The sequence below is a fragment of the Podarcis erhardii genome (genome assembly GCF_964252035.2).
Source record: "Podarcis erhardii genome assembly, chromosome: 13".
In the NCBI taxonomy this organism is placed as follows: domain Eukaryota; kingdom Metazoa; phylum Chordata; class Lepidosauria; order Squamata; family Lacertidae; genus Podarcis; species Podarcis erhardii.
In genome coordinates, this window is record NC_138502.1 from 11,836,330 (window position 1) to 11,854,058 (window position 17,729).

General features: G+C 50.2%; 1 protein-coding gene across 4 annotated transcripts in view; it reads right to left on the reverse strand.

Moving 5' to 3' along the window:
* Positions 1-17,729, reverse strand: part of TEP1 (telomerase associated protein 1) — a 55,072-nt gene that overhangs the window by 4,398 nt on the left and 32,945 nt on the right. For all 4 annotated transcript variants that reach the window (XM_081835133.1, XM_081835132.1, XM_081835131.1 and 1 more), the window contains exons 31-52: positions 16,653-16,803; positions 16,310-16,449; positions 15,989-16,074; positions 15,263-15,377; positions 14,765-14,990; positions 14,549-14,666; positions 14,103-14,227; positions 13,002-13,101; positions 12,383-12,538; positions 11,607-11,816; positions 9,483-9,636; positions 8,963-9,175; positions 7,906-8,072; positions 7,060-7,176; positions 6,016-6,123; positions 4,757-4,883; positions 4,039-4,106; positions 1,967-2,099; positions 1,144-1,283; positions 705-817; positions 335-484; positions 102-231 (exon numbers count right to left, since the gene is read on the reverse strand). In XM_081835133.1, the coding sequence (XP_081691259.1) occupies positions 102-231; positions 335-484; positions 705-817; positions 1,144-1,283; positions 1,967-2,099; positions 4,039-4,106; positions 4,757-4,883; positions 6,016-6,123; positions 7,060-7,176; positions 7,906-8,072; positions 8,963-9,175; positions 9,483-9,636; positions 11,607-11,816; positions 12,383-12,538; positions 13,002-13,101; positions 14,103-14,227; positions 14,549-14,666; positions 14,765-14,990; positions 15,263-15,377; positions 15,989-16,074; positions 16,310-16,449; positions 16,653-16,803 (3,047 nt within the window). The remainder of the gene's footprint in view (positions 1-101; positions 232-334; positions 485-704; positions 818-1,143; positions 1,284-1,966; positions 2,100-4,038; positions 4,107-4,756; positions 4,884-6,015; positions 6,124-7,059; positions 7,177-7,905; positions 8,073-8,962; positions 9,176-9,482; positions 9,637-11,606; positions 11,817-12,382; positions 12,539-13,001; positions 13,102-14,102; positions 14,228-14,548; positions 14,667-14,764; positions 14,991-15,262; positions 15,378-15,988; positions 16,075-16,309; positions 16,450-16,652; positions 16,804-17,729) is intronic.

Consider the following 17,729-nt stretch of genomic DNA (forward strand, 5'->3'; position numbering starts at 1 on the left):
CAACAACATGCAGGTAGATGCAGCCTGGCAGGCCCAGAGCTCAGCAATTGGCCAAATCCTGTGGCGATTCCCACCTGGGCCTTGCCTCAGTGGCCACTCACCATCTTGAACAAGGTCGGGCTGTGCACGGAGTCCCAGATGTGAAAGATATGCCCCTCCTCCTCCTCTTCCTCGGACACAGATATGTCAAAGCTCACGTGCTGCTGGATATCCCACACTTTGTCTGTGTATCTGGGATGGAGATGAAAAAGATCTGTATTGGAGCCATGGAATGTTCCACCACCTAGAAATGTCTTCCCCCGGCCCCTTGAGGGCCGCCATTCTCCCAACTCACCGGTTCTGCTGGAAGCTCTCGGCTCCAGGCTGCAGCACCAGCAGATCTCCGTCGGCCATTCCTAGAACTATGGGGCCGCTGGGCCTGAGCACCCCCACACAGAGCGCAGAAGACTCCTCTGCTTGGCGCAGGCACTTCCTGCGGGTCAAGCTGTTCAAGGGGAAAAGGGAGAAATACACACAGAGAGAAGAATACAAAAAAACTCAGGATCAGCAACATGCTGTGGAGACACAGCTGTGGAGAAGCAGAGGCCCAGAGGGGCTCTCTCTTGGTTATGGGGCTGAAAGCTCCATCGTGCAGGCAGGCACTCCCAGGACAAGTGGCTCACAATGGAGACCCAGCAGTCCTGGGACGGTTTGTGCAACCTTACCTGATGGTTCCATCGCGCTGCCTGCTTATGTACCAGAGGCTGATCCCATCAGCTGCCACAAGGATGGTGCAGGTGGAAATGAAGGCTAAGGCACTGATGCAACGCTGGCCGGCCTGGGTGGTGAAAGAAGCGAAGCCACTCATGCAACCGTTTGCTATACCGAAGGGCCGGACAAAGCCCAAGGTGCATTTGGATAGCTCAGTTGGTAGAGCACAAGACTCTCAATCTTGAGGCCGTGGGTTCAAGCCCCACAATGGGCAGAAGATTCCTGCACTGCAGGGGGTTGGGAGTGAATGACCCTCAAGAATCCATTCCAACTCTATGGCCACCAGGTGGTGGCTTCTCCCTCCAAGCCTTCTTTCCGGCACTGGAGAGGCGAGAGGTGAGGAAGCTGTGGCCCTTCTGATGATGTTGGGGAGTCCAGCGCCCTTGGACTTACCTTCACTTTCTCCACAGCCTTGGCTTTGTGCCAGAGGACCAGGTCTCCGCGTTCCCCACCAGACGCAACGAAGTCCCCATCGGGGGACCAGGCCAAGGCCGTGACGGCACCGTGGTGAGAGGGAAGGTCTTTGGCGGCTCCTGTTGGTGACCAAGGGGGGAAACAGCTCAGCAAGACAATGATCAGCTGGGACCAACCAATTTGCAGTTTTTAAAAGCGTATTTGGTCACATGCACACGTGCAACTTCTCCCCAAGAATGCTGAGAACCGTAGTTTGTCCAGGGCACTGGGAATTGTAGCTCTGTGAGGGGGTATTTCGCAGGATTCTTGGGGGGTGTGCTTGAAATGGATGGTGTTTGTGCGACCCTAATGAGCACAGTGAGGGGAAAGGGTGGAGCCACAATGTGTCGTCGTGAGAGGTCAGCTGGAAATCTCTCCACCCTCCACTCCAAACACAGCTGGTTTAATCGTGTGGACACAAAATTCTAACAACAAATGAACACACCCAAATTGGTCATTAAATGTGGGGAGGCCTGTAAGCTCAGTGGGAGAGCTTAACTGCCTTGCATGCAGAAGGCTCCCGGTTTCAATCGCTAAGGAGGGCGAGGAAGAATCTGCCTGAATTTCTGGAGAGCCCAGAGCCAATCCACATAGACAATACTGAGCTAGATGGACCAATGGCCTCCCTCGATATAAGGCAGATGGGCTCTTTGGTAACGGACGCAAAACACAAGCAACTGTGCTCCCAACCAACCTTTTGGTTCGACCTACAAATGCAGGAAGAGCAGGGAGCTGCGAGAAGGCCCCCTACCCCGATACTAACCCTTTTCCTTGGGGGCAGCCCACACTCGGACTGTGTTGTCTTTGGATATTGTCAGGAAAGAGGAAGATGCTGGGGAAGCAGCAGCCCCACAGATGGCAGCGCAGTGGCCAGGGAAGACGTCAGGTTCCGCCAGCTGCGAGGAAACAGGAAAGGAGTGAGCAAGGAGTTGGGAGGCAGAACAGGGCTTGGGTCTAGGTGCCAAGAGTTGCCCACGAGGGAGAGATTATTATGGTGTAGGTGCAGGGCTTTCCCAGTAGTGATGTATGGAAGTGAGAGCTGGACCATAAAGAAGGCTGATCGCCGAAGAATTGATGCTTTTGAATTATGGTGCCGGAGGAGACTCTTGAGAGTCCCATGGACTGCAAGAAGATCAAACCTATCCATTCTTCAGGAAATCAGCCCTGAGTGCTCACTGGAAGGACAGATTGTGAAGCTGAGGCTCCAATACTTTGGCCACCTCCAGGGGCGCCGACTTATAAAAAATATTGGGGGGGCCCATACCGGGGTCCTCGCCACAAGATCCTGGCTGCGGGGCGCAATTCGGGAGGGCTCGGCTGGCCGGGCCCAGGCCCGCGGGGCTCCTCCGCGCTCCCCTCCCGCGGCCGGGTGGCGCCTGCAAAGGCTGCGGGTTCCGCTGCAGCTCCGTCTCTCTTTCCACTGGTAGCGAGAGCGGGAGGGAGGAGGCCACCCGGGAGCCGGAACCGGGCGCCAAATAAGGAGAGCGGGGCGGGCCTGGATCCTGGCCTTGTTTGGCGCTTCCCCTCAGCCGGCGGCCCAGCCAAGCCCGCGGCGGCGGCGAGGCGATGCCCGCGCAGGGGGGCGCCCACCCCTCGGCCCCCGCCCGGCGCTGCCGCCCCAGCACCTGCCCGCTCCTCCCAAGGGGCCTCCTCTCCCTCCCGCCTCTTCGCAGCAGTAATATAATTTTCTTAAATTATTGGGGGGCAGAGCCCCCCCAAACGAATTTTTGAGGGGGCTCGGGCCCCCCCAGGCCCCATGGAGTCGGCGCCTATGGCCACCTCATGAGAAGAGAAGACTCCCTGGAAAAGACCCTGATGTTGGGAAAGATGGAGGGCACAAGGAAAAGGGGAGGACAGAGGATGAGATGGTTGGACAGTGTTCTCGAAGCTATGAACATGAGTCTGACCAAACTGCGGGAGGCAGTGGAAGACAGGAGTGCCTGGCGTGCTCTGGTCCATGGGGTCACGAAGAGTCGGAGATGACTAAAGGACTAAACAACAACAACAGGTGCAGGGCAGACCAGTTTGGCTCCTATCCACTAACAACAAGAATGATACCTTGATCCATCAGTTAAGAAGAGTTTAAGCCATATTCTAACCTAGTTCTCAGTAAGTGTTCCAGCAGCTCTGAAGTTCAGCCAACTTTTGTCACTTTCCCCTCATGCATGCCCTATTTGTGAGAGGCAGACAAGCCCAGGGTGTGCCCAAGCTGTACCCTTTGAAGCACATGCCAAGCACACTTTCCCTCAGAGGATTCTGGGCCCTGTAGTTTGTTAAGGGCTGCTGGGACTTGTCCCTCTGTGAGGGGTAAACTACTGTGCCCAGAATCCTTTGAGGGAAAGAGTGTGCTTGGAATGTGCTTTAAAAGGTGTGTTGGGTACACAGCCTCAGAAGAGGTGATGTGTATGACATTTACGAGACCTTCAAACTGCTGCTGTGGCTGGTTTGCCCAGCCTTACAAGTGTAGCCAAGAGGTTGTGGGTTGTTTTTTGGGGGTGGGTGGGAATAGAGCCTAACAGGTAAACGTTAAGATATTTATTAGGCAACTATGGATAACAGGCTGCCCTTAACGCAAGTAACTGCAGAATCTTTGAGAAGTCAAATCACCAGCCAAATTTTCAAGGGCATTTTTGTTTAGGGCAGCCTTCGCCAACCTGGTGCTCTCTCCAGATGTTCTGGACTACAACTCCCATCAGACAGCACAGAACACTGGCTAGGGGCTGGTGGGAGTTATAGTCAAAAGATCTGGAGAGAACAAGGTTGGTGAATGTTAGTTTAGTACATCAAATCTACACACACACACATACACACACACATATTCCCCCCATCTCTCACCTTCAGGGGCTTCCAAAGTTTCACTGTGCCATCACCGCCAGCTGCAGCCAAAATAAACTCTTTTTCCCCTGTGGAAAAAAAAGAAAGAAATGTACTAACATCATGTTTATGAAGGTAGGGCAGAGGGCAAAAGGTAGGTCAGCTGTTCCAAGTGACAATACCTCTCACTGCCCAATTTTAAGGGCAATACTTCCCCACTTTGAAAATCTGTTTTCACATTTTTTTCTTTAATTCTGGCTATTTATAAAATCATATCTGACCAATAATAAAATTATTATTTACACATTCACTAAAATCTTCCTCATCTAACTGGCAACTAAAAGCAGCCAACTTTCTCACGGGGAGGTGACTTTGCAGGAACCAAAGAAAGGTCTTCAGTCATGTAATTAAGCTAAGCTTCTTCAGAGAGGTCAAACTCCTCAGCAACCCACAGCCCCCTGTCAGACCTTGGTATTCTTACATTACCAAGTTCAAAATCTGCTAGACAGCTCAGATCTACAGTCTTGAAAGGGCTGCTTGCAATACCTTACTTGGACAGTGAACAATTTGAGCATTCAAACTTGTACATATTCGTGTGAACCTTTACCATATGCTCATCTAAAATAAATGCAAATCTGCATTTATCATATGTATCATATGGTCAAGTAACAGAGACCAGAATTTCAGAGCTCATTTCCCTTCCCTGGATTTCCAAAAAGTGGTGGCTGAAGTATCTTACGTGGATCTCTGAAGCCTGCACAGTGGTTGGCCCGGTCAGGGTGAGCCAGGAAGCGAGTCATCTCCAGCCCCTGTCGGTTCCACGCCACCAGCATCCCATCCCTGCCCACGGAGAACACGTGTTCTTTCTGTCACAGGAACCAGAAAGAGTAGCAGTCAACAAGGGATGAACCAAGGCCATGCATATTTATCCAGAGGACGACTGCAACAAGCGTTCCATGCACAGAGTTAAGGCAGGGATGGGGAACCTCAGGGCCAGGGGCCGCATCCGGCCGTTGGATTCCTCCCTGCAGGCCGCACCCCTCACTTCACTGCCCCAAGTGGTTTTGCCTGGATGGAACAGGCCCTTGCATTCTGATAGTGCTTCTTGCTTGCATGGATGGAGAAGGGGGCGTTGTGCGGAGAACATTTACATTTGTTGCTCCACCCACTTTTGCCTCTGGCCTCACCCACCACTGGCATGTGGCCCCAGGAAGCCTGCCCAGAATGGAATGTGGTACCCAGGATGAAAAAGGGGAGCCAAGGCAGGATAGGCCACAGACACAAGGTCAATAATAGAGTCGGGGAGACTAGAATGGACCTGGGAGGACCTGGGAACAGCACTGAGGTTTTTTTAATGGCATCCATAAGACACTCAAGGCCAAACTATGCAAGATGGTAAGATGTATCTGTACTCAGCTGGGATAGCTCAGGCCCACGCTGGACAAGAGATTCCTGCACTGACAAGGGCTGCACTAGATAAACTAGCACCTGGTGCCTTCCAACTCTGCAATGCTCTGATTTAACCTGTACAGCAGTGTTTCTTTGTTTTTGCTTTTTAATGTAAGGATTTGCTATGGCGGCTGGTATCTGTGGGAGATTTCCTCCCAATGCAAATATGGCATTTTCCAAAAAAGGAGGGATTCTCTTCAGGAGGGGAAGAGAAGGCAACCTAGATAGGTTTTTCTCCCATCCACCGCCGTTGCTATTTGCAGCCTTCACCCACCCTGGCGCTCCCCAGAGGTTTTGGAGTACAACTCCCTCCAGCCCCACCCAGAAAAATATGTACATTAAAAGCAAACATGTCTTTAATGCAACATCTGGTTTGTCCCCTCAGGTGCCATTTCAGGCAGATGAAGAAGAGGATGTTCTGTGACTTGCTGCCTCTTCATTTTAGAATCCGCAAAGCCCAACGTAGCATGCTTTGCAGAATTCAGGAACACGTCTAGGGCCAAGGTAAGAAAATGAAGGACGAAGCCTCAGAAGGATTCTATTGCCTACCTCACTCATGACACTGCATACTGGGCTTTGGTGGCCCAGGAATTCCTGGAGGCGCTGGCCAGTTTTGGGATCCCAGAGGCAGACGGTGCAGTCGTTGGAGCCAGTGAGCTGTTTGGGGAACAATGCAAAGGACAGGCAGGAAGTTAGAAATAGTGGGATGTACATCAGAGGCTGCTAGGTTTAGGAGACCTGCCGTGGGTGATACTCCCAACCACCTCAATTTCCCCATTGGAAGATGACAGGAGGAATCAGATGTTCCAAATAATCAGCCAGCAAGTTATCACCAGGGTACCAAACACATCAAAGCCAGTATCAGCATCTAGCATCCTTGGGGCAGCTGCCACCGTCCCAACACCCTGACAAGGGCCCTTCACTGGTGCCTGCTCTGAGGCCTGGGGATGCCAGAGAATTCAGAGGAACGTAGAAAAGGAAGTGAACAAATACTGCAGTTCACATGTCTGCCTGTTGTGGGATTCGTTCACGTTGTTTGGGAGTCCACAAAGGATATGTAATTGATTACTTTTTGCCATCATTTTGACACTCAAATAAATGTAAGTTACGTAAGTTATGTAAACAGTTTTGTAATTTATGTTTAACAGAGAACATGTAACATTTAGCAGAAACCAAACTGCAGTGTAATGGAAACAGTGTCAAGTATGATGAATACAGGTCAGAACTGAAATCCCTGCCTTCTCCCATCCCTACTGGGCCATCCTTTGAATCCAAATAATAAATGTCTACTATTGGCCCTGCTGGCTGCAACTGATGAGAGCTGGGAGTCCAAGACAACCCAAAAGCAGCTTGTTAGCTCCCCTTGTGCCCAAACACTAGCTTTTCTCCCCACTCACTGCATGCAGGAGCCAACTGCATGCAGGATGAGCTACTGCAAAGAGCTGCTAGGTTAAATAGGTGGGTGCCCAGACCTGCCCTTTGGGAAGGGTGTAAGCTGGCTCTGTTTGGTCCTCCCCCCTCCATTTCTGGGATTCTTCGTGCATGAAAAGCCCACCTACCCACCCACTCCGTGCAGTGGCCGTCCAAACTCACCAACATGGGGCCTGCCCAGGCACAGCAGGAGATCCAGTCCTGGTGGCAGAAAAGCATGGAGCGCCAGAGGGAAGGGGTCTTCTGGGAGGGGTCCCTGACATCCCAAAGAAACAAGGCCTGAAAACCGGAGCAGAACACAGTGGGGAAATAAAATAAGAATCTACATTTTGTTAACATTACACCAGTCTTTTGCCCTGTTCCTTACTCTGCTCCGCCTCCAAAAGCAGTATTTTTTTTTCTCCACTTTCTGCCTTTTCATATCACAGGGATGACCAACCTCTGGCTTGGAAGCCGAATGTGGCCCTCTAGGTTTTTCTGTGTGGCCCTCAGGACTCTCCTCGGGCCACTCCCACTCCATGTCCCTGCTCTCACCGTCCCTTGAATACTTTTGCCTGGCTAGAATGTGTGTCACTGAACTCCGATAGTGCTGCTTGCTTGCCTGGATGTAGGAAGGAGTGGGGTGCAGACACTTGCCCACTGCACAAGAGGCAAAATTCGTATCTGTTGCTCTGCTTACTTCTGGCCCTGCACATTACTGGCATGGGTCCCTCAAAAGGTTGCCCCAAAGGCAATGCAGCTCTTCAGGCTGAAACAGGTTACCGGCCTCTGCCACAGCATCTCCTCTGCCAAGACGTATGTTGCAAAGGATTCTGGGGCATCTCGTTTGGTGCACAGGCTTGCCCACTGAGATATTAGTTAGGCCAGCTGAGACTCACAATTGCTCTGAGCGCATATCAACATCTATTCAAAGGTGTGCATTGTAAGGGGAAGATCAAGGAAGCTGCTCTGTGCCACCCCTGCTGGGCCTTGTGGAGGAGCCCTCTCCTCAAGACAAGGCTGCCTTACCCGGTCTTTGCCTCCTGTGGCAAGGTAGCGGCCGTCAAGGCTGAAGGCGCAGCATGTAACCCCCCCGGTGTGACCCCGGAGGACAGCAAGGGGCAGGATGTCAGCATCCGCAGCAGGATCCGTTGGCCTCAGAGTCTCTGAAAACCACAGCTGGACAGTGAAATCCTCTAGAAAAGAGAAAAAGAATATGAGGGGGGAAATTCTGGTGAAATAATGGATGCCTCAGACTGAGGGATCAGGAGGGGAGGCCTCCAGGCCTCTATGTCTGACCCTCGGGACTCTACTCAGTCCTCAGTGACCCAGATGGAAGACAGGGCTGTGCAGCCAGCTTCTCCTTTGCCATGGACACCCCTAACAACATGGCGACTGCAGCAAGCTGCTTCCGTCTAGGTCTCTGGCCTTGCTCTCCCCACAGACTTTTGACAATGCAGGACCCTAGTTGCTCTGATAGAAGTTGCTCCACTTTCCTGACCAGCCAAGTCACTGGGCCAGCAAAGAAAGCCAGCTTTTTGGTAGGCCTACTCTAGAAAGTGCAGAAGCAAGCCAGGGAGGGGCACCCATCCCTGAGGCACCAATCACTTCCTAGGCTCTGGAGAAATCTCAACACAAGTGGTTCTTGAATAGGCTGGTATAGCCAGAATACAATGAGAGAGGGAGAGGGAGAAAAAAGGAAGGAAGGAAGATAGGAAGCTCTTACCAAGAGTATTGGGTCCATCTAAACTCAATATAGTCCTACAATAACTGAAAGTGGATCACCAAGGTTTTTCAGACGGGGGGAAAAACACAATGGGCCCACATGATAACTGGAGCCTAAGCCCAAAGCACGCATCAGCTCTGCCTCTTACTACAAGCTTCCCTCTCTCCTTCCACTGTCATGCAGTTTGCAAGGCAAAAGAGAAGCTACTTAGGTCATCTAAATCAACCCCTGCATTATCCAGCCCTGCAAACTTTCCCTTCCTTTCATCTTCAGCTTCTGGCTGAAGCCCTAAGGAGAGGCAAGGATGGAAAAAGGCAAGCAACGTAACGCCGCCCACCAGGGGCTTCTTCTCCAAATCACCTGACACCGACGCCACCAGCTTCTCGAAGACGGCGAGGCCCGTCACGGCTCCTTTGTGGCCTTGCAGCTTACGGAGGCAAAGGCGGCTGTACTGGGAGGTGTTTGTGACGTACAGGGACCCGTCGCTGCTGCCCCCAACCAGGTGGAGGCTGTCCAGCCAGGCCAGGCTACAGAAAGCAACCCCCGTTGCACCACTGTGGGGCAGTGGAGCGTCTAAGAGAGACAGAAATAAAATGGAAGAACTTGGGAGCGCTGAAGACCAGTCCTCCAGGATAAAATTGCACCTGGGCAGCAATTCTTACTGGGGAACCAAGTAAGATGGGCAGCATATACATCATCATCATCATTAACACCAGGAACAGCAAATATGGTGCCCTTCAGATGTTGTTGGACTGCACCTCCCATATTGCCTTGGCTGCTCTTGCCAAGGCTGATGGGAGCGGAAATCCAACAACATATGGGAGACCGCAGGGTTTCGTCGAGGATTCAAATGGCTTAAGGAGACAAATGCAAAACGTACGCCAAAGTTGTGTGAAGACCCGGAGGTCTCCCGAATGGTGCCCCACAGCGAAGCGGCTGCAATCGGGATTGGCTGCAGTGCACAGAGCTGGGGAGGAGACTGCTGACAGCAAGGTTCTCCACAGTTGCCCCTGGTGACCTGCCCAAAGCTGGACCTGCAAGAAGAAGAAGAGTTTGGATTTGATGTCCCGCTTTATCACTACCCGAAGAAGTCTCAAAGCGGCTAACCATCTCCTTTCCCTTCCTCCCCCACAACAAACACTCTGTGAGATGAGTGGGGCTGAGAGACTTCAGAGAAGTGTGATTAGCCCAAGGTCACCCAGCAGCTGCATGTGGAGGAGTGGGGAATCGAACCTGGTTCACCAGATTACGAGTCCACCACTCTTAACCACTACACCACACTGGCTCTCAGTATGCAACTCAGAACGCACAAAGTCAGTTATGCTAGGCACAAAGACATGCACACATCATACTGAGAAGAGATCCCTCCTGCAATGTTAACACACTCTCTCTCTTCAGTGGCCGCATCCACACTGTTTAAAGCACTATTATCCTACTTAAACACTTCAGGGGTCCCTTCCAGCTCTGTAATTCTGTGATTCTACAAGGTGTGACCAGAAAATTTGGTGAATGGTCACAGAAATCGGACAGCGAGAAATATTTGAATGTACATGCCTTACAGGCCTTCAATGTAGAACCCCTCTGATACAATGCTCTGTTGACAACGTCCGTAGAACTGTTGGAAGCTTCTGGAGAAGTCCTCTTTTTGTACTGCTTTCAGTTCCCTCGTCACAGCACTTTGGACATGTGAAATGTTGGAAAATCTGTGCCCTTTCAGTACAGATTTCAGTTTTGGAAAAAGAAAGAAATCCGGTGGGGCACATCGGGAGAATATGGAAGGTGGGACAACTCAGTAACCTCAGTGATGATTTCACATGGACTATGCAATTCTTTCACCATCATTTGGACGGACAAATGTCAATCCTGCATCAATAACTCACGAGCTCTGTCGACATTTGCCGACGTTCTGCTTGTCGGCAGTCTGCCAGACCAAGGGTCATCTTTGATGGTTTGCCGCCCTTCACAGAAACACTTAAATCACTCATACACTGTCTTTCGAGTTACAGATTCCTCTCCATACACAATTGTGAGTATTTTGTGGGTTTCCAATGCCGATTGTACGTTTGAATATTTCTCGCTGTCCGATTTCTGTGGCCATTCTCCGAACTTTCCGGTCACACCTTGTATGAACAGTCATAGCTTCCCTGCTACCCTCCCAAAGTATCCTGAGAACTGAAGTTTGTTAAGAGTGACCACACCATGGAGCTACAATTCCCAAGATTCTGGAAAGGATACACCATAGCTGTCAACCGTCCCTTATTTGGCGGGAAACTCCCTTATCCCAGTTCCATGTCCCGCTGCTGTCCCAGATTGATGACATCCCTTAAATTTCCCGGGTTTCATACTCGCCCGGCTCGGGAGGGAACAGCGGCTCGGGGTACTCCACCTCAGGAGAGCGCACGCATGAGCCGCCGCGTCTCTGTCTCACCCTTTTCCCCCTCAGGCGCGCGTCGTGAGGAGATGGGTGGTGGTGGGCGAGCAGTAAGCCCCTCTCTTGCAAGACTTCCACCGCACTGCCAAGGGAAGCCGGAGGCCACAGCAGCAGTGGTGGCTGAGGAGGCGGCCTGAGGGAGGAGGAAGAGGAGGGGATGGGGAGGGACGCAGAAGGGCGGCGCTTCAGCGGCCATCATGGCGCCACAACAGCCTCATGCCGGGCTCGTGGGTGGCATGGGCGAGAATCTCTCTCCCTCCCTCCCTCCCTCCCTCTCGGGCGGGGAAGGGCTGATGGAACTCATAAACTAAGCAAAATCCCTTATTTTGGCTGCTGATCCCTTATTTTCGAGGCTGCTGGTCCCTTATTTTCGAGGCTGCTGGTCCCTTATTTTCGAGGCTGCTGGACCCTTATTTTCGAGGCTGCTGGACCCTTATTTTCAAATCTGTAAGTTGACAGCTATGGGATACACCCAACTCTCCGTATATTTCTTCCCAACATTCCACCCATTCCCAATCAATACAAAATTATTATTATTATTATTATTATTATTATTATTATTATTATTACCACCTTGCAATCTTCTCCTGCTGTGAGCAGTTCACCCCCTGGGAGGAACAGAGCAACAGAGACACAACCCGAGTGACTTGAGAATGTTTTCAAGACAACAGCCTCCTGCCACGACCAAAGATGGACAGATCCCATCAGGGTTCCTGCTGCCAAAACATTTCCAGCCGAGGAGAAGGAAATGGAATGGATGGAAGCATCGTGGCCTTTCATCACCTGTAAGGGGAAACAGGAGTCAAAAAAGCTGCTCTGTTCTGTAGGAGGTGCATCAAGATGGGGAACCTGCGACTCTGCAGATGTGGATGGAGTGAAACTCTCATCGGCCCCCTCTGCCAGCAGAGGCAATGGATCAGGGGAGTTGTGGTTGTCAGAAGTGAAACAGCAGGGATGCTTCAATTTGTAACTTAAAGGTTAATTCTGTTATCAGAGGCTTAGCAGAGTGGCATGATTTCTAGTGAGGTATCCCATGCTCTGATTGGCTGTGTAGTTCTGAGCGAGTTTTCCCCTGTATATTTGGCTGAACGTCTCCCTATTTTCTGTTTTTCAAATTATATGCTGCTTTGTTCATTTTCCTCAGTCAAGTGTTATCAGGACTTTTCTCTCCAGACTCCAGCTGTGTTATTTAAATGACTTTACTAATAGGAGTTTGGCAACATCTGAAGATCATAGATTCTCCCATCTCTGAAACAGACTAAATTTGAAAGCTGCCTCTGTTTTCATTGTCTTGATCTCTTTAACCCACCCCTAACCAACAATATTTAGAATATTTCCCCCTTCCTCACCGAGGTCACACTCATCTCATTAGCATCCAGGACGGTGACAGTTCTGTCCCACCCTCCGGTAGCGACCAATTGACCCTCGGGGTGAAAGGCCACACAGTTCAAAGGACACAAGCAGTCTCGTTCATGTGTCAGCTGACCATGAGTAGATTCCCAGAGCTGAAAAAGAAAATTACAAACAAGCATTATCGCTACTGCATACTAAAAGGATTCTTTCCCTGTTAAAAAATAAAAGTGTGTCACTACTGGCAATCCATAAGTTTTTCCCACCCCCTTAGGGAAGCATTCTGTAATTACTTGCACACGACAGAGTATCTGTCCCCACCTCTATACCCTGATTATGCAAGTAAACTGCTGGCAGAACTACAATCCCCAGAGTGGTTTATCAATCAATCCACATTCCCAGGGGACTCTGGAAACTGTAGCTCTGTGAGGTGTGTAGGGGTTTCCTAACAACTCTCAGCACTCTTAAACTACAGTTTCCAGAATTCTTCAACTTTTCCAACTGTTTAAAGCAGTGTAATAGTGGTCTAGCATGTGGCCTTTGTCAAAATGGCCGTCATCCCCCTCAAAGCTGGGACAGAAATAAGATGGAAGGAAAAGTTTGGAAGAGAGCAAATACCTTGAGGTGGCCATCCAGGGAGACAGTAGCGAGCAGCTTGCAGCCAGCGTTGGTGCAGCAATCCGTGATCTGGGTCTTATGGGCATCTGTGCCCATGAGCCTAAACACCCCGCGAGCAAAACGAAAAGAGGAACATGTCACTTAAAGCTGGCACCCAGCTGAGCTAGTCAAGCAATATTAAGCAAGAAGCAGGACGGAAGATACCGGAAAAATTAAGAATTAGCAAATTAGCTACAGCGGCCATTTTGAATTCGATTATCCTCAGGTCTTGCTTGCAAACTTCCTAGAGCCATGCATCTATTTGGTCAATGTGGAGAACAGGATGCTGGACTCAGGCCTGACCCAGGAATGCTCTCCTCAAAATTTCTATCCCACTCCAATGAATGAATAAATAAAAATAAATACATTTTAAATAGCCTCAGCCCAGTATCCCTGAAGGAGCATCTCCACCCCCATTGTTCAGCCTGGACACTGAGGTCCAGCTCCAAGGGCCTTCTGGCGGTTCCCTCACTGTGAGAAGCGAAGGTACAGGGAACCAGGCATAGGGCCTTCTTGGTGGTGGCGCCAGCCCTGTGGAATGCCCTCTCATCAGATGTCAAAGAAACAAACAACTATCTGACTTTTAGAAGACATCTGAAGGAAGCCCTGTTTAGGGAAGATTTTAATGTTTGATGTCTTATCATGTTTTTAATATTCTGTTGGGAGCCACCCAGAGTGGCTGGGGAAACCCAGCTAGATGGACGGGGTATAATAAAATTATCATCATCATCAAATCCTTGGGTGAACAGGAATGTTTTTAAACACCATTTGGATGTTGATAATGGAAAGGAAAATAAACGTCATGAGGGAAGAAACTTGCAGCATACATTGTTCCTGGGTCTGCCATTAATTGGTACGTGGACTGCCAGATCCTTGTCAGGAACATCTAAATCTGGGTGCCCTGCCTGCTGTTCCAGCACTACAAATCCATGGGAGACATTTCCCTCCAGCCAACCTCATGTCAGACCACCGCTGCTCATTTTGCCTCACAGGTAAATAACGAGCAGCCATCACCATCTGTGCTGTGGAACCGGCTCAGACCACCGTTTTGGAGAGGCTTACCTGCATCCTTCCCTCAGGCTCCACAGCTCCAAGCGTCCGTTAAAGGCCCCGAGGCAGACCGTTACCTCCGACAGGAACTCACAGGCTGAGATCCCATCACAAGCACTCAGCAAGGACTTCACTTCCTAGGTATTTGGGGAAGGGATGTGGAGCACGTCAGAACTTCAGAACAGTCTTTGTAAACCATCACAAACCCACACCCACATCCACACACATGTCAATCAAGCTCCTGGGCTCACAGGTAGAAAATGCAGAAGGTCCCAGCATTCCCTGGCTGGGAATGCCACTGTCTGAAGCCCTGAATAACTGCAGCCCATCAAGTGCAGACAAGATGGACCAGTGGTTTTTATGTTCTCCGCAAAGCGGCAATTTAGGCCTGGCAGCTACTTGGTGTGTGTTGTGTGAGGGGGTGCTATTAAGTGGGACACATCAAACCAGGTTTTTACCTGCCCAGTCTCTACATCCAGGAGGTGCAGGATTCCATCAGCAGTGCCCACAGCAGCCAGCTTTCCAGAAGGGGCAATGGAGACACAGGAAGGAGTGGCAGGCAGGCTCAGGACAAGGCTGTTGGGCATTTGGGGGGGGGAGAGAACCAAAACAAGATCCGTGAGCCTTACAGAAAAAGCAAAAGATGAAATACAGCGAATACTTTGCAGAATTACCTGTTTGCCTTCTGAGCTTCCTGGGGCTTGTTAGCCCATTTCAGGATAGGCCTCCCATTGTCAATGAGCTCATTCATAGCCTGAACACACAGCGACGAGCCGTGCGGTTCGTTGGCTGCCTGCTGCAGAAGCAGCAGAGGATTCTGGGAAAGCAGCCCCATGTTTCTTTGCAGGAAGGCCCGGAAGGTCCTCACAGTCTCATCAACCTCCAAGTCAGACGCAGTCTCTGAAAAGGCCAAAGAATCCTTTTTCAACGGACTGGATGAATTCACATCTCAGTATGCCCATCTGACCTGAAACGACCCTTTGCGGTTCCGCAGTGCTGCCTTGCATTCTGGCCCAGCCCAGGAGCAGCTTTGCCAATACCCAGCCTGCAAATTTCTCATCTCAGTCAGGAAGAGAGCAGCTTAGTCTTCAAACCTCTAATCCAACAGGGGACAATGGCACTTTATGAACTGCTGCCTCCATCCCAACCACTAGGGGGCATCAGTGGCTCACCATAGAGTGCGTAGGCCTCAGAGAGGCTGTGGAGGAGACCCAGCCGCACGTGAGCGCTCACAAAGCTCAGGTCCGTCAGCAGAGAACCCAGCACTTCAAAGTTTTCACTTTGGGCCTAATGGACAAAAGAGTGTGGTTTAAGAAGGCATCTGCAGAGCTCACAAATTTACTTGACAGTTCTAGGCCGTAAGCTAATAATAACCGCACATAAAAAGACTGGGTGACTGGAACAGGTAGGTTGAGGATCAAAATTCCTTCCACAATGGAGAGCAATTATTGCTTTTAAACATAAAACATTGCTTTTATGTTGCCGCACACCACTCTCAGGTTTTGCAAGAGGGTGGCATACAAATAATTTTGATAAATAAACGGGAGGATGTTCATTTCGCTGAAGGATACAGTTCAGATCCACACCTCCATACAGCTCTATTCTCAAGTTTCTCCACCCCGTCCCCAATTTTCGTCTTGGTAATCTTGAGATCTCCAGTTGCAATCAAAATTATTCAACTGCCATTGCAAATATTATCAATATTTACAGACTGAGCTATTTGCAATGAGCAAATCAAACAAAAGCATCAATGAAATAGCTCAGCACAGCAGATGCTTCAAGTGGCTTCCCTAAATTCAGCTGAAAATGCAACTTATACTGGCTTCTCCAGTCTCAATATTATTCAACATGGCCTTTTAGTTCCCCAGTCGTCAATGGCCAGCAGAGTCATCACTTACCATGTGATAGGGGAGGGCCATCAAGGCCTCTGCCTCACAGTTCTGGTTCCAGGAATCGTCCAAGCCTACCAGTTTCCACCAATGAGCTGTAAGAACAAAAGAGATGCGAGACAACTGCTCTGTTAGCACCCACTACAGGCCACTTGGCTGAACTGCAACACCCCTTGTTGACCTATTGAGCCGGCTGCCACCTAGAGACTGGTTGGAGTACTACCAAGCTCTGCTGAAAGGTGGCACATTTCAACCAGCTGATTAAAAAAGAAAGAAAAAAGCAGCCAAAGACCAAGAATTCCATAGTACCAAAAAGGTGAGAAGGGTTACCTGCCAAGAGCATATGAGCGGTGTAGTCCAAGCCTGAATTCTTCAGATAGCGCCGTTCTACTGCCATCCTCAAGGGGGCGCTGGAGAGATACAGCCGAGAGCCTGAAGGCCCTGAGGGGGAGCCACATGCCCCAAGCAAGCTGTGGGGTGACAGCAGAGAGCGATAAACCCAGCGCTTCCCAAAAACTCTCAACTCCCCAATGACAGGAATAATAATAGTAATAATAAATTATTGATGATGGTGATGATTATTATTATTAATACCCCACCCCTCAAAGAAGCATCAATTTCTCAAGAAATTTCTCCAAATGTTTATTCTGGGGAATTTAATGTCACTACTCACCCCCTCAGGCTCCGCAAGAAGTCAAAGAAGGGGGCCATGGGTTGGCTCCTGGCTTGTCTTTCGACACAGATGGCGTGCTCCATGGTGACGTCAGTCCCATTCAGGTCCTTCAAGTCAGCAAGGATGGCGTAGAGATCTCGCTCCATGAGACCTGCAGAAGGTCACGACCACAGTCATCTATCTAAGAGTAGGCGGGGGAATCTGCGCCCTCCAGGCCTATGATTCCCAGCATCCCCCAACAACTGGCCTGATGTAGATCAAGTGCCACTGGAACCCGAATAGCTCAGTTGGTTAAAGCATGGTGCTGGTAATGCCAAGGTTGCAAGTTTGATCCCCGTATGAGACAGCTGCATATTCCTGCATTAGAAGGAACACTCAGATCCAACTGGAGGTTGCCTGCTCTGGGGTTGTAGAGCTGAAGAGAAACATGGCCTGGCCTCATGCATCAACCAGAGGAATATGTAGCCTGTAAGCTACTCTGAGAATCATTTAACTGGAAGGCAGGCCATCAGATAAATATAATCACCATCAGATAAATATAATCAGATACACTGGCCATCTCTGCCTCAGATACATCACAGTAGGACCCTGCAGATTGGTGTGTGTGTGTGTGTGTGTGTGTGTGTGTGTGTGTGTGTGTGTGTGTGTTGTGTGTGTGTTGTGTGTGTGTGTGTGTGTGTGTGTGTGTGTTGTGGGTGGATTTTGCTGATAATAGTGCATTAGTGGTGATTTAAACCGGACCGTCCAAACATCATCCTGCTTTTGTTTGTCATTCTACATTGCTTCCCAAGCCTCGATACTGAGGTCCAGCTCTGAGGGCCTTCTGGCGGTTCCTCACTGCGAGAAGTAAAGTTACAGGGAACCAGGCAGAGGGTCTTCTGGGTAGTGCTGCCCGCCCTGTGGAACGCCCTCCCATCAGATGTTGAGACGACAAAAAACTATGCAACCTTTAGAAGAGATCCAAAGGCAGCCTTGCAAATGATGGCAAGGGTGAATCCATTGCTGAAGTCTGGAGGGGTACTCTTGTGCTATAGTGCAACAGAAAAACAATAACCCACCGCCTCCCCTGTCGCATCT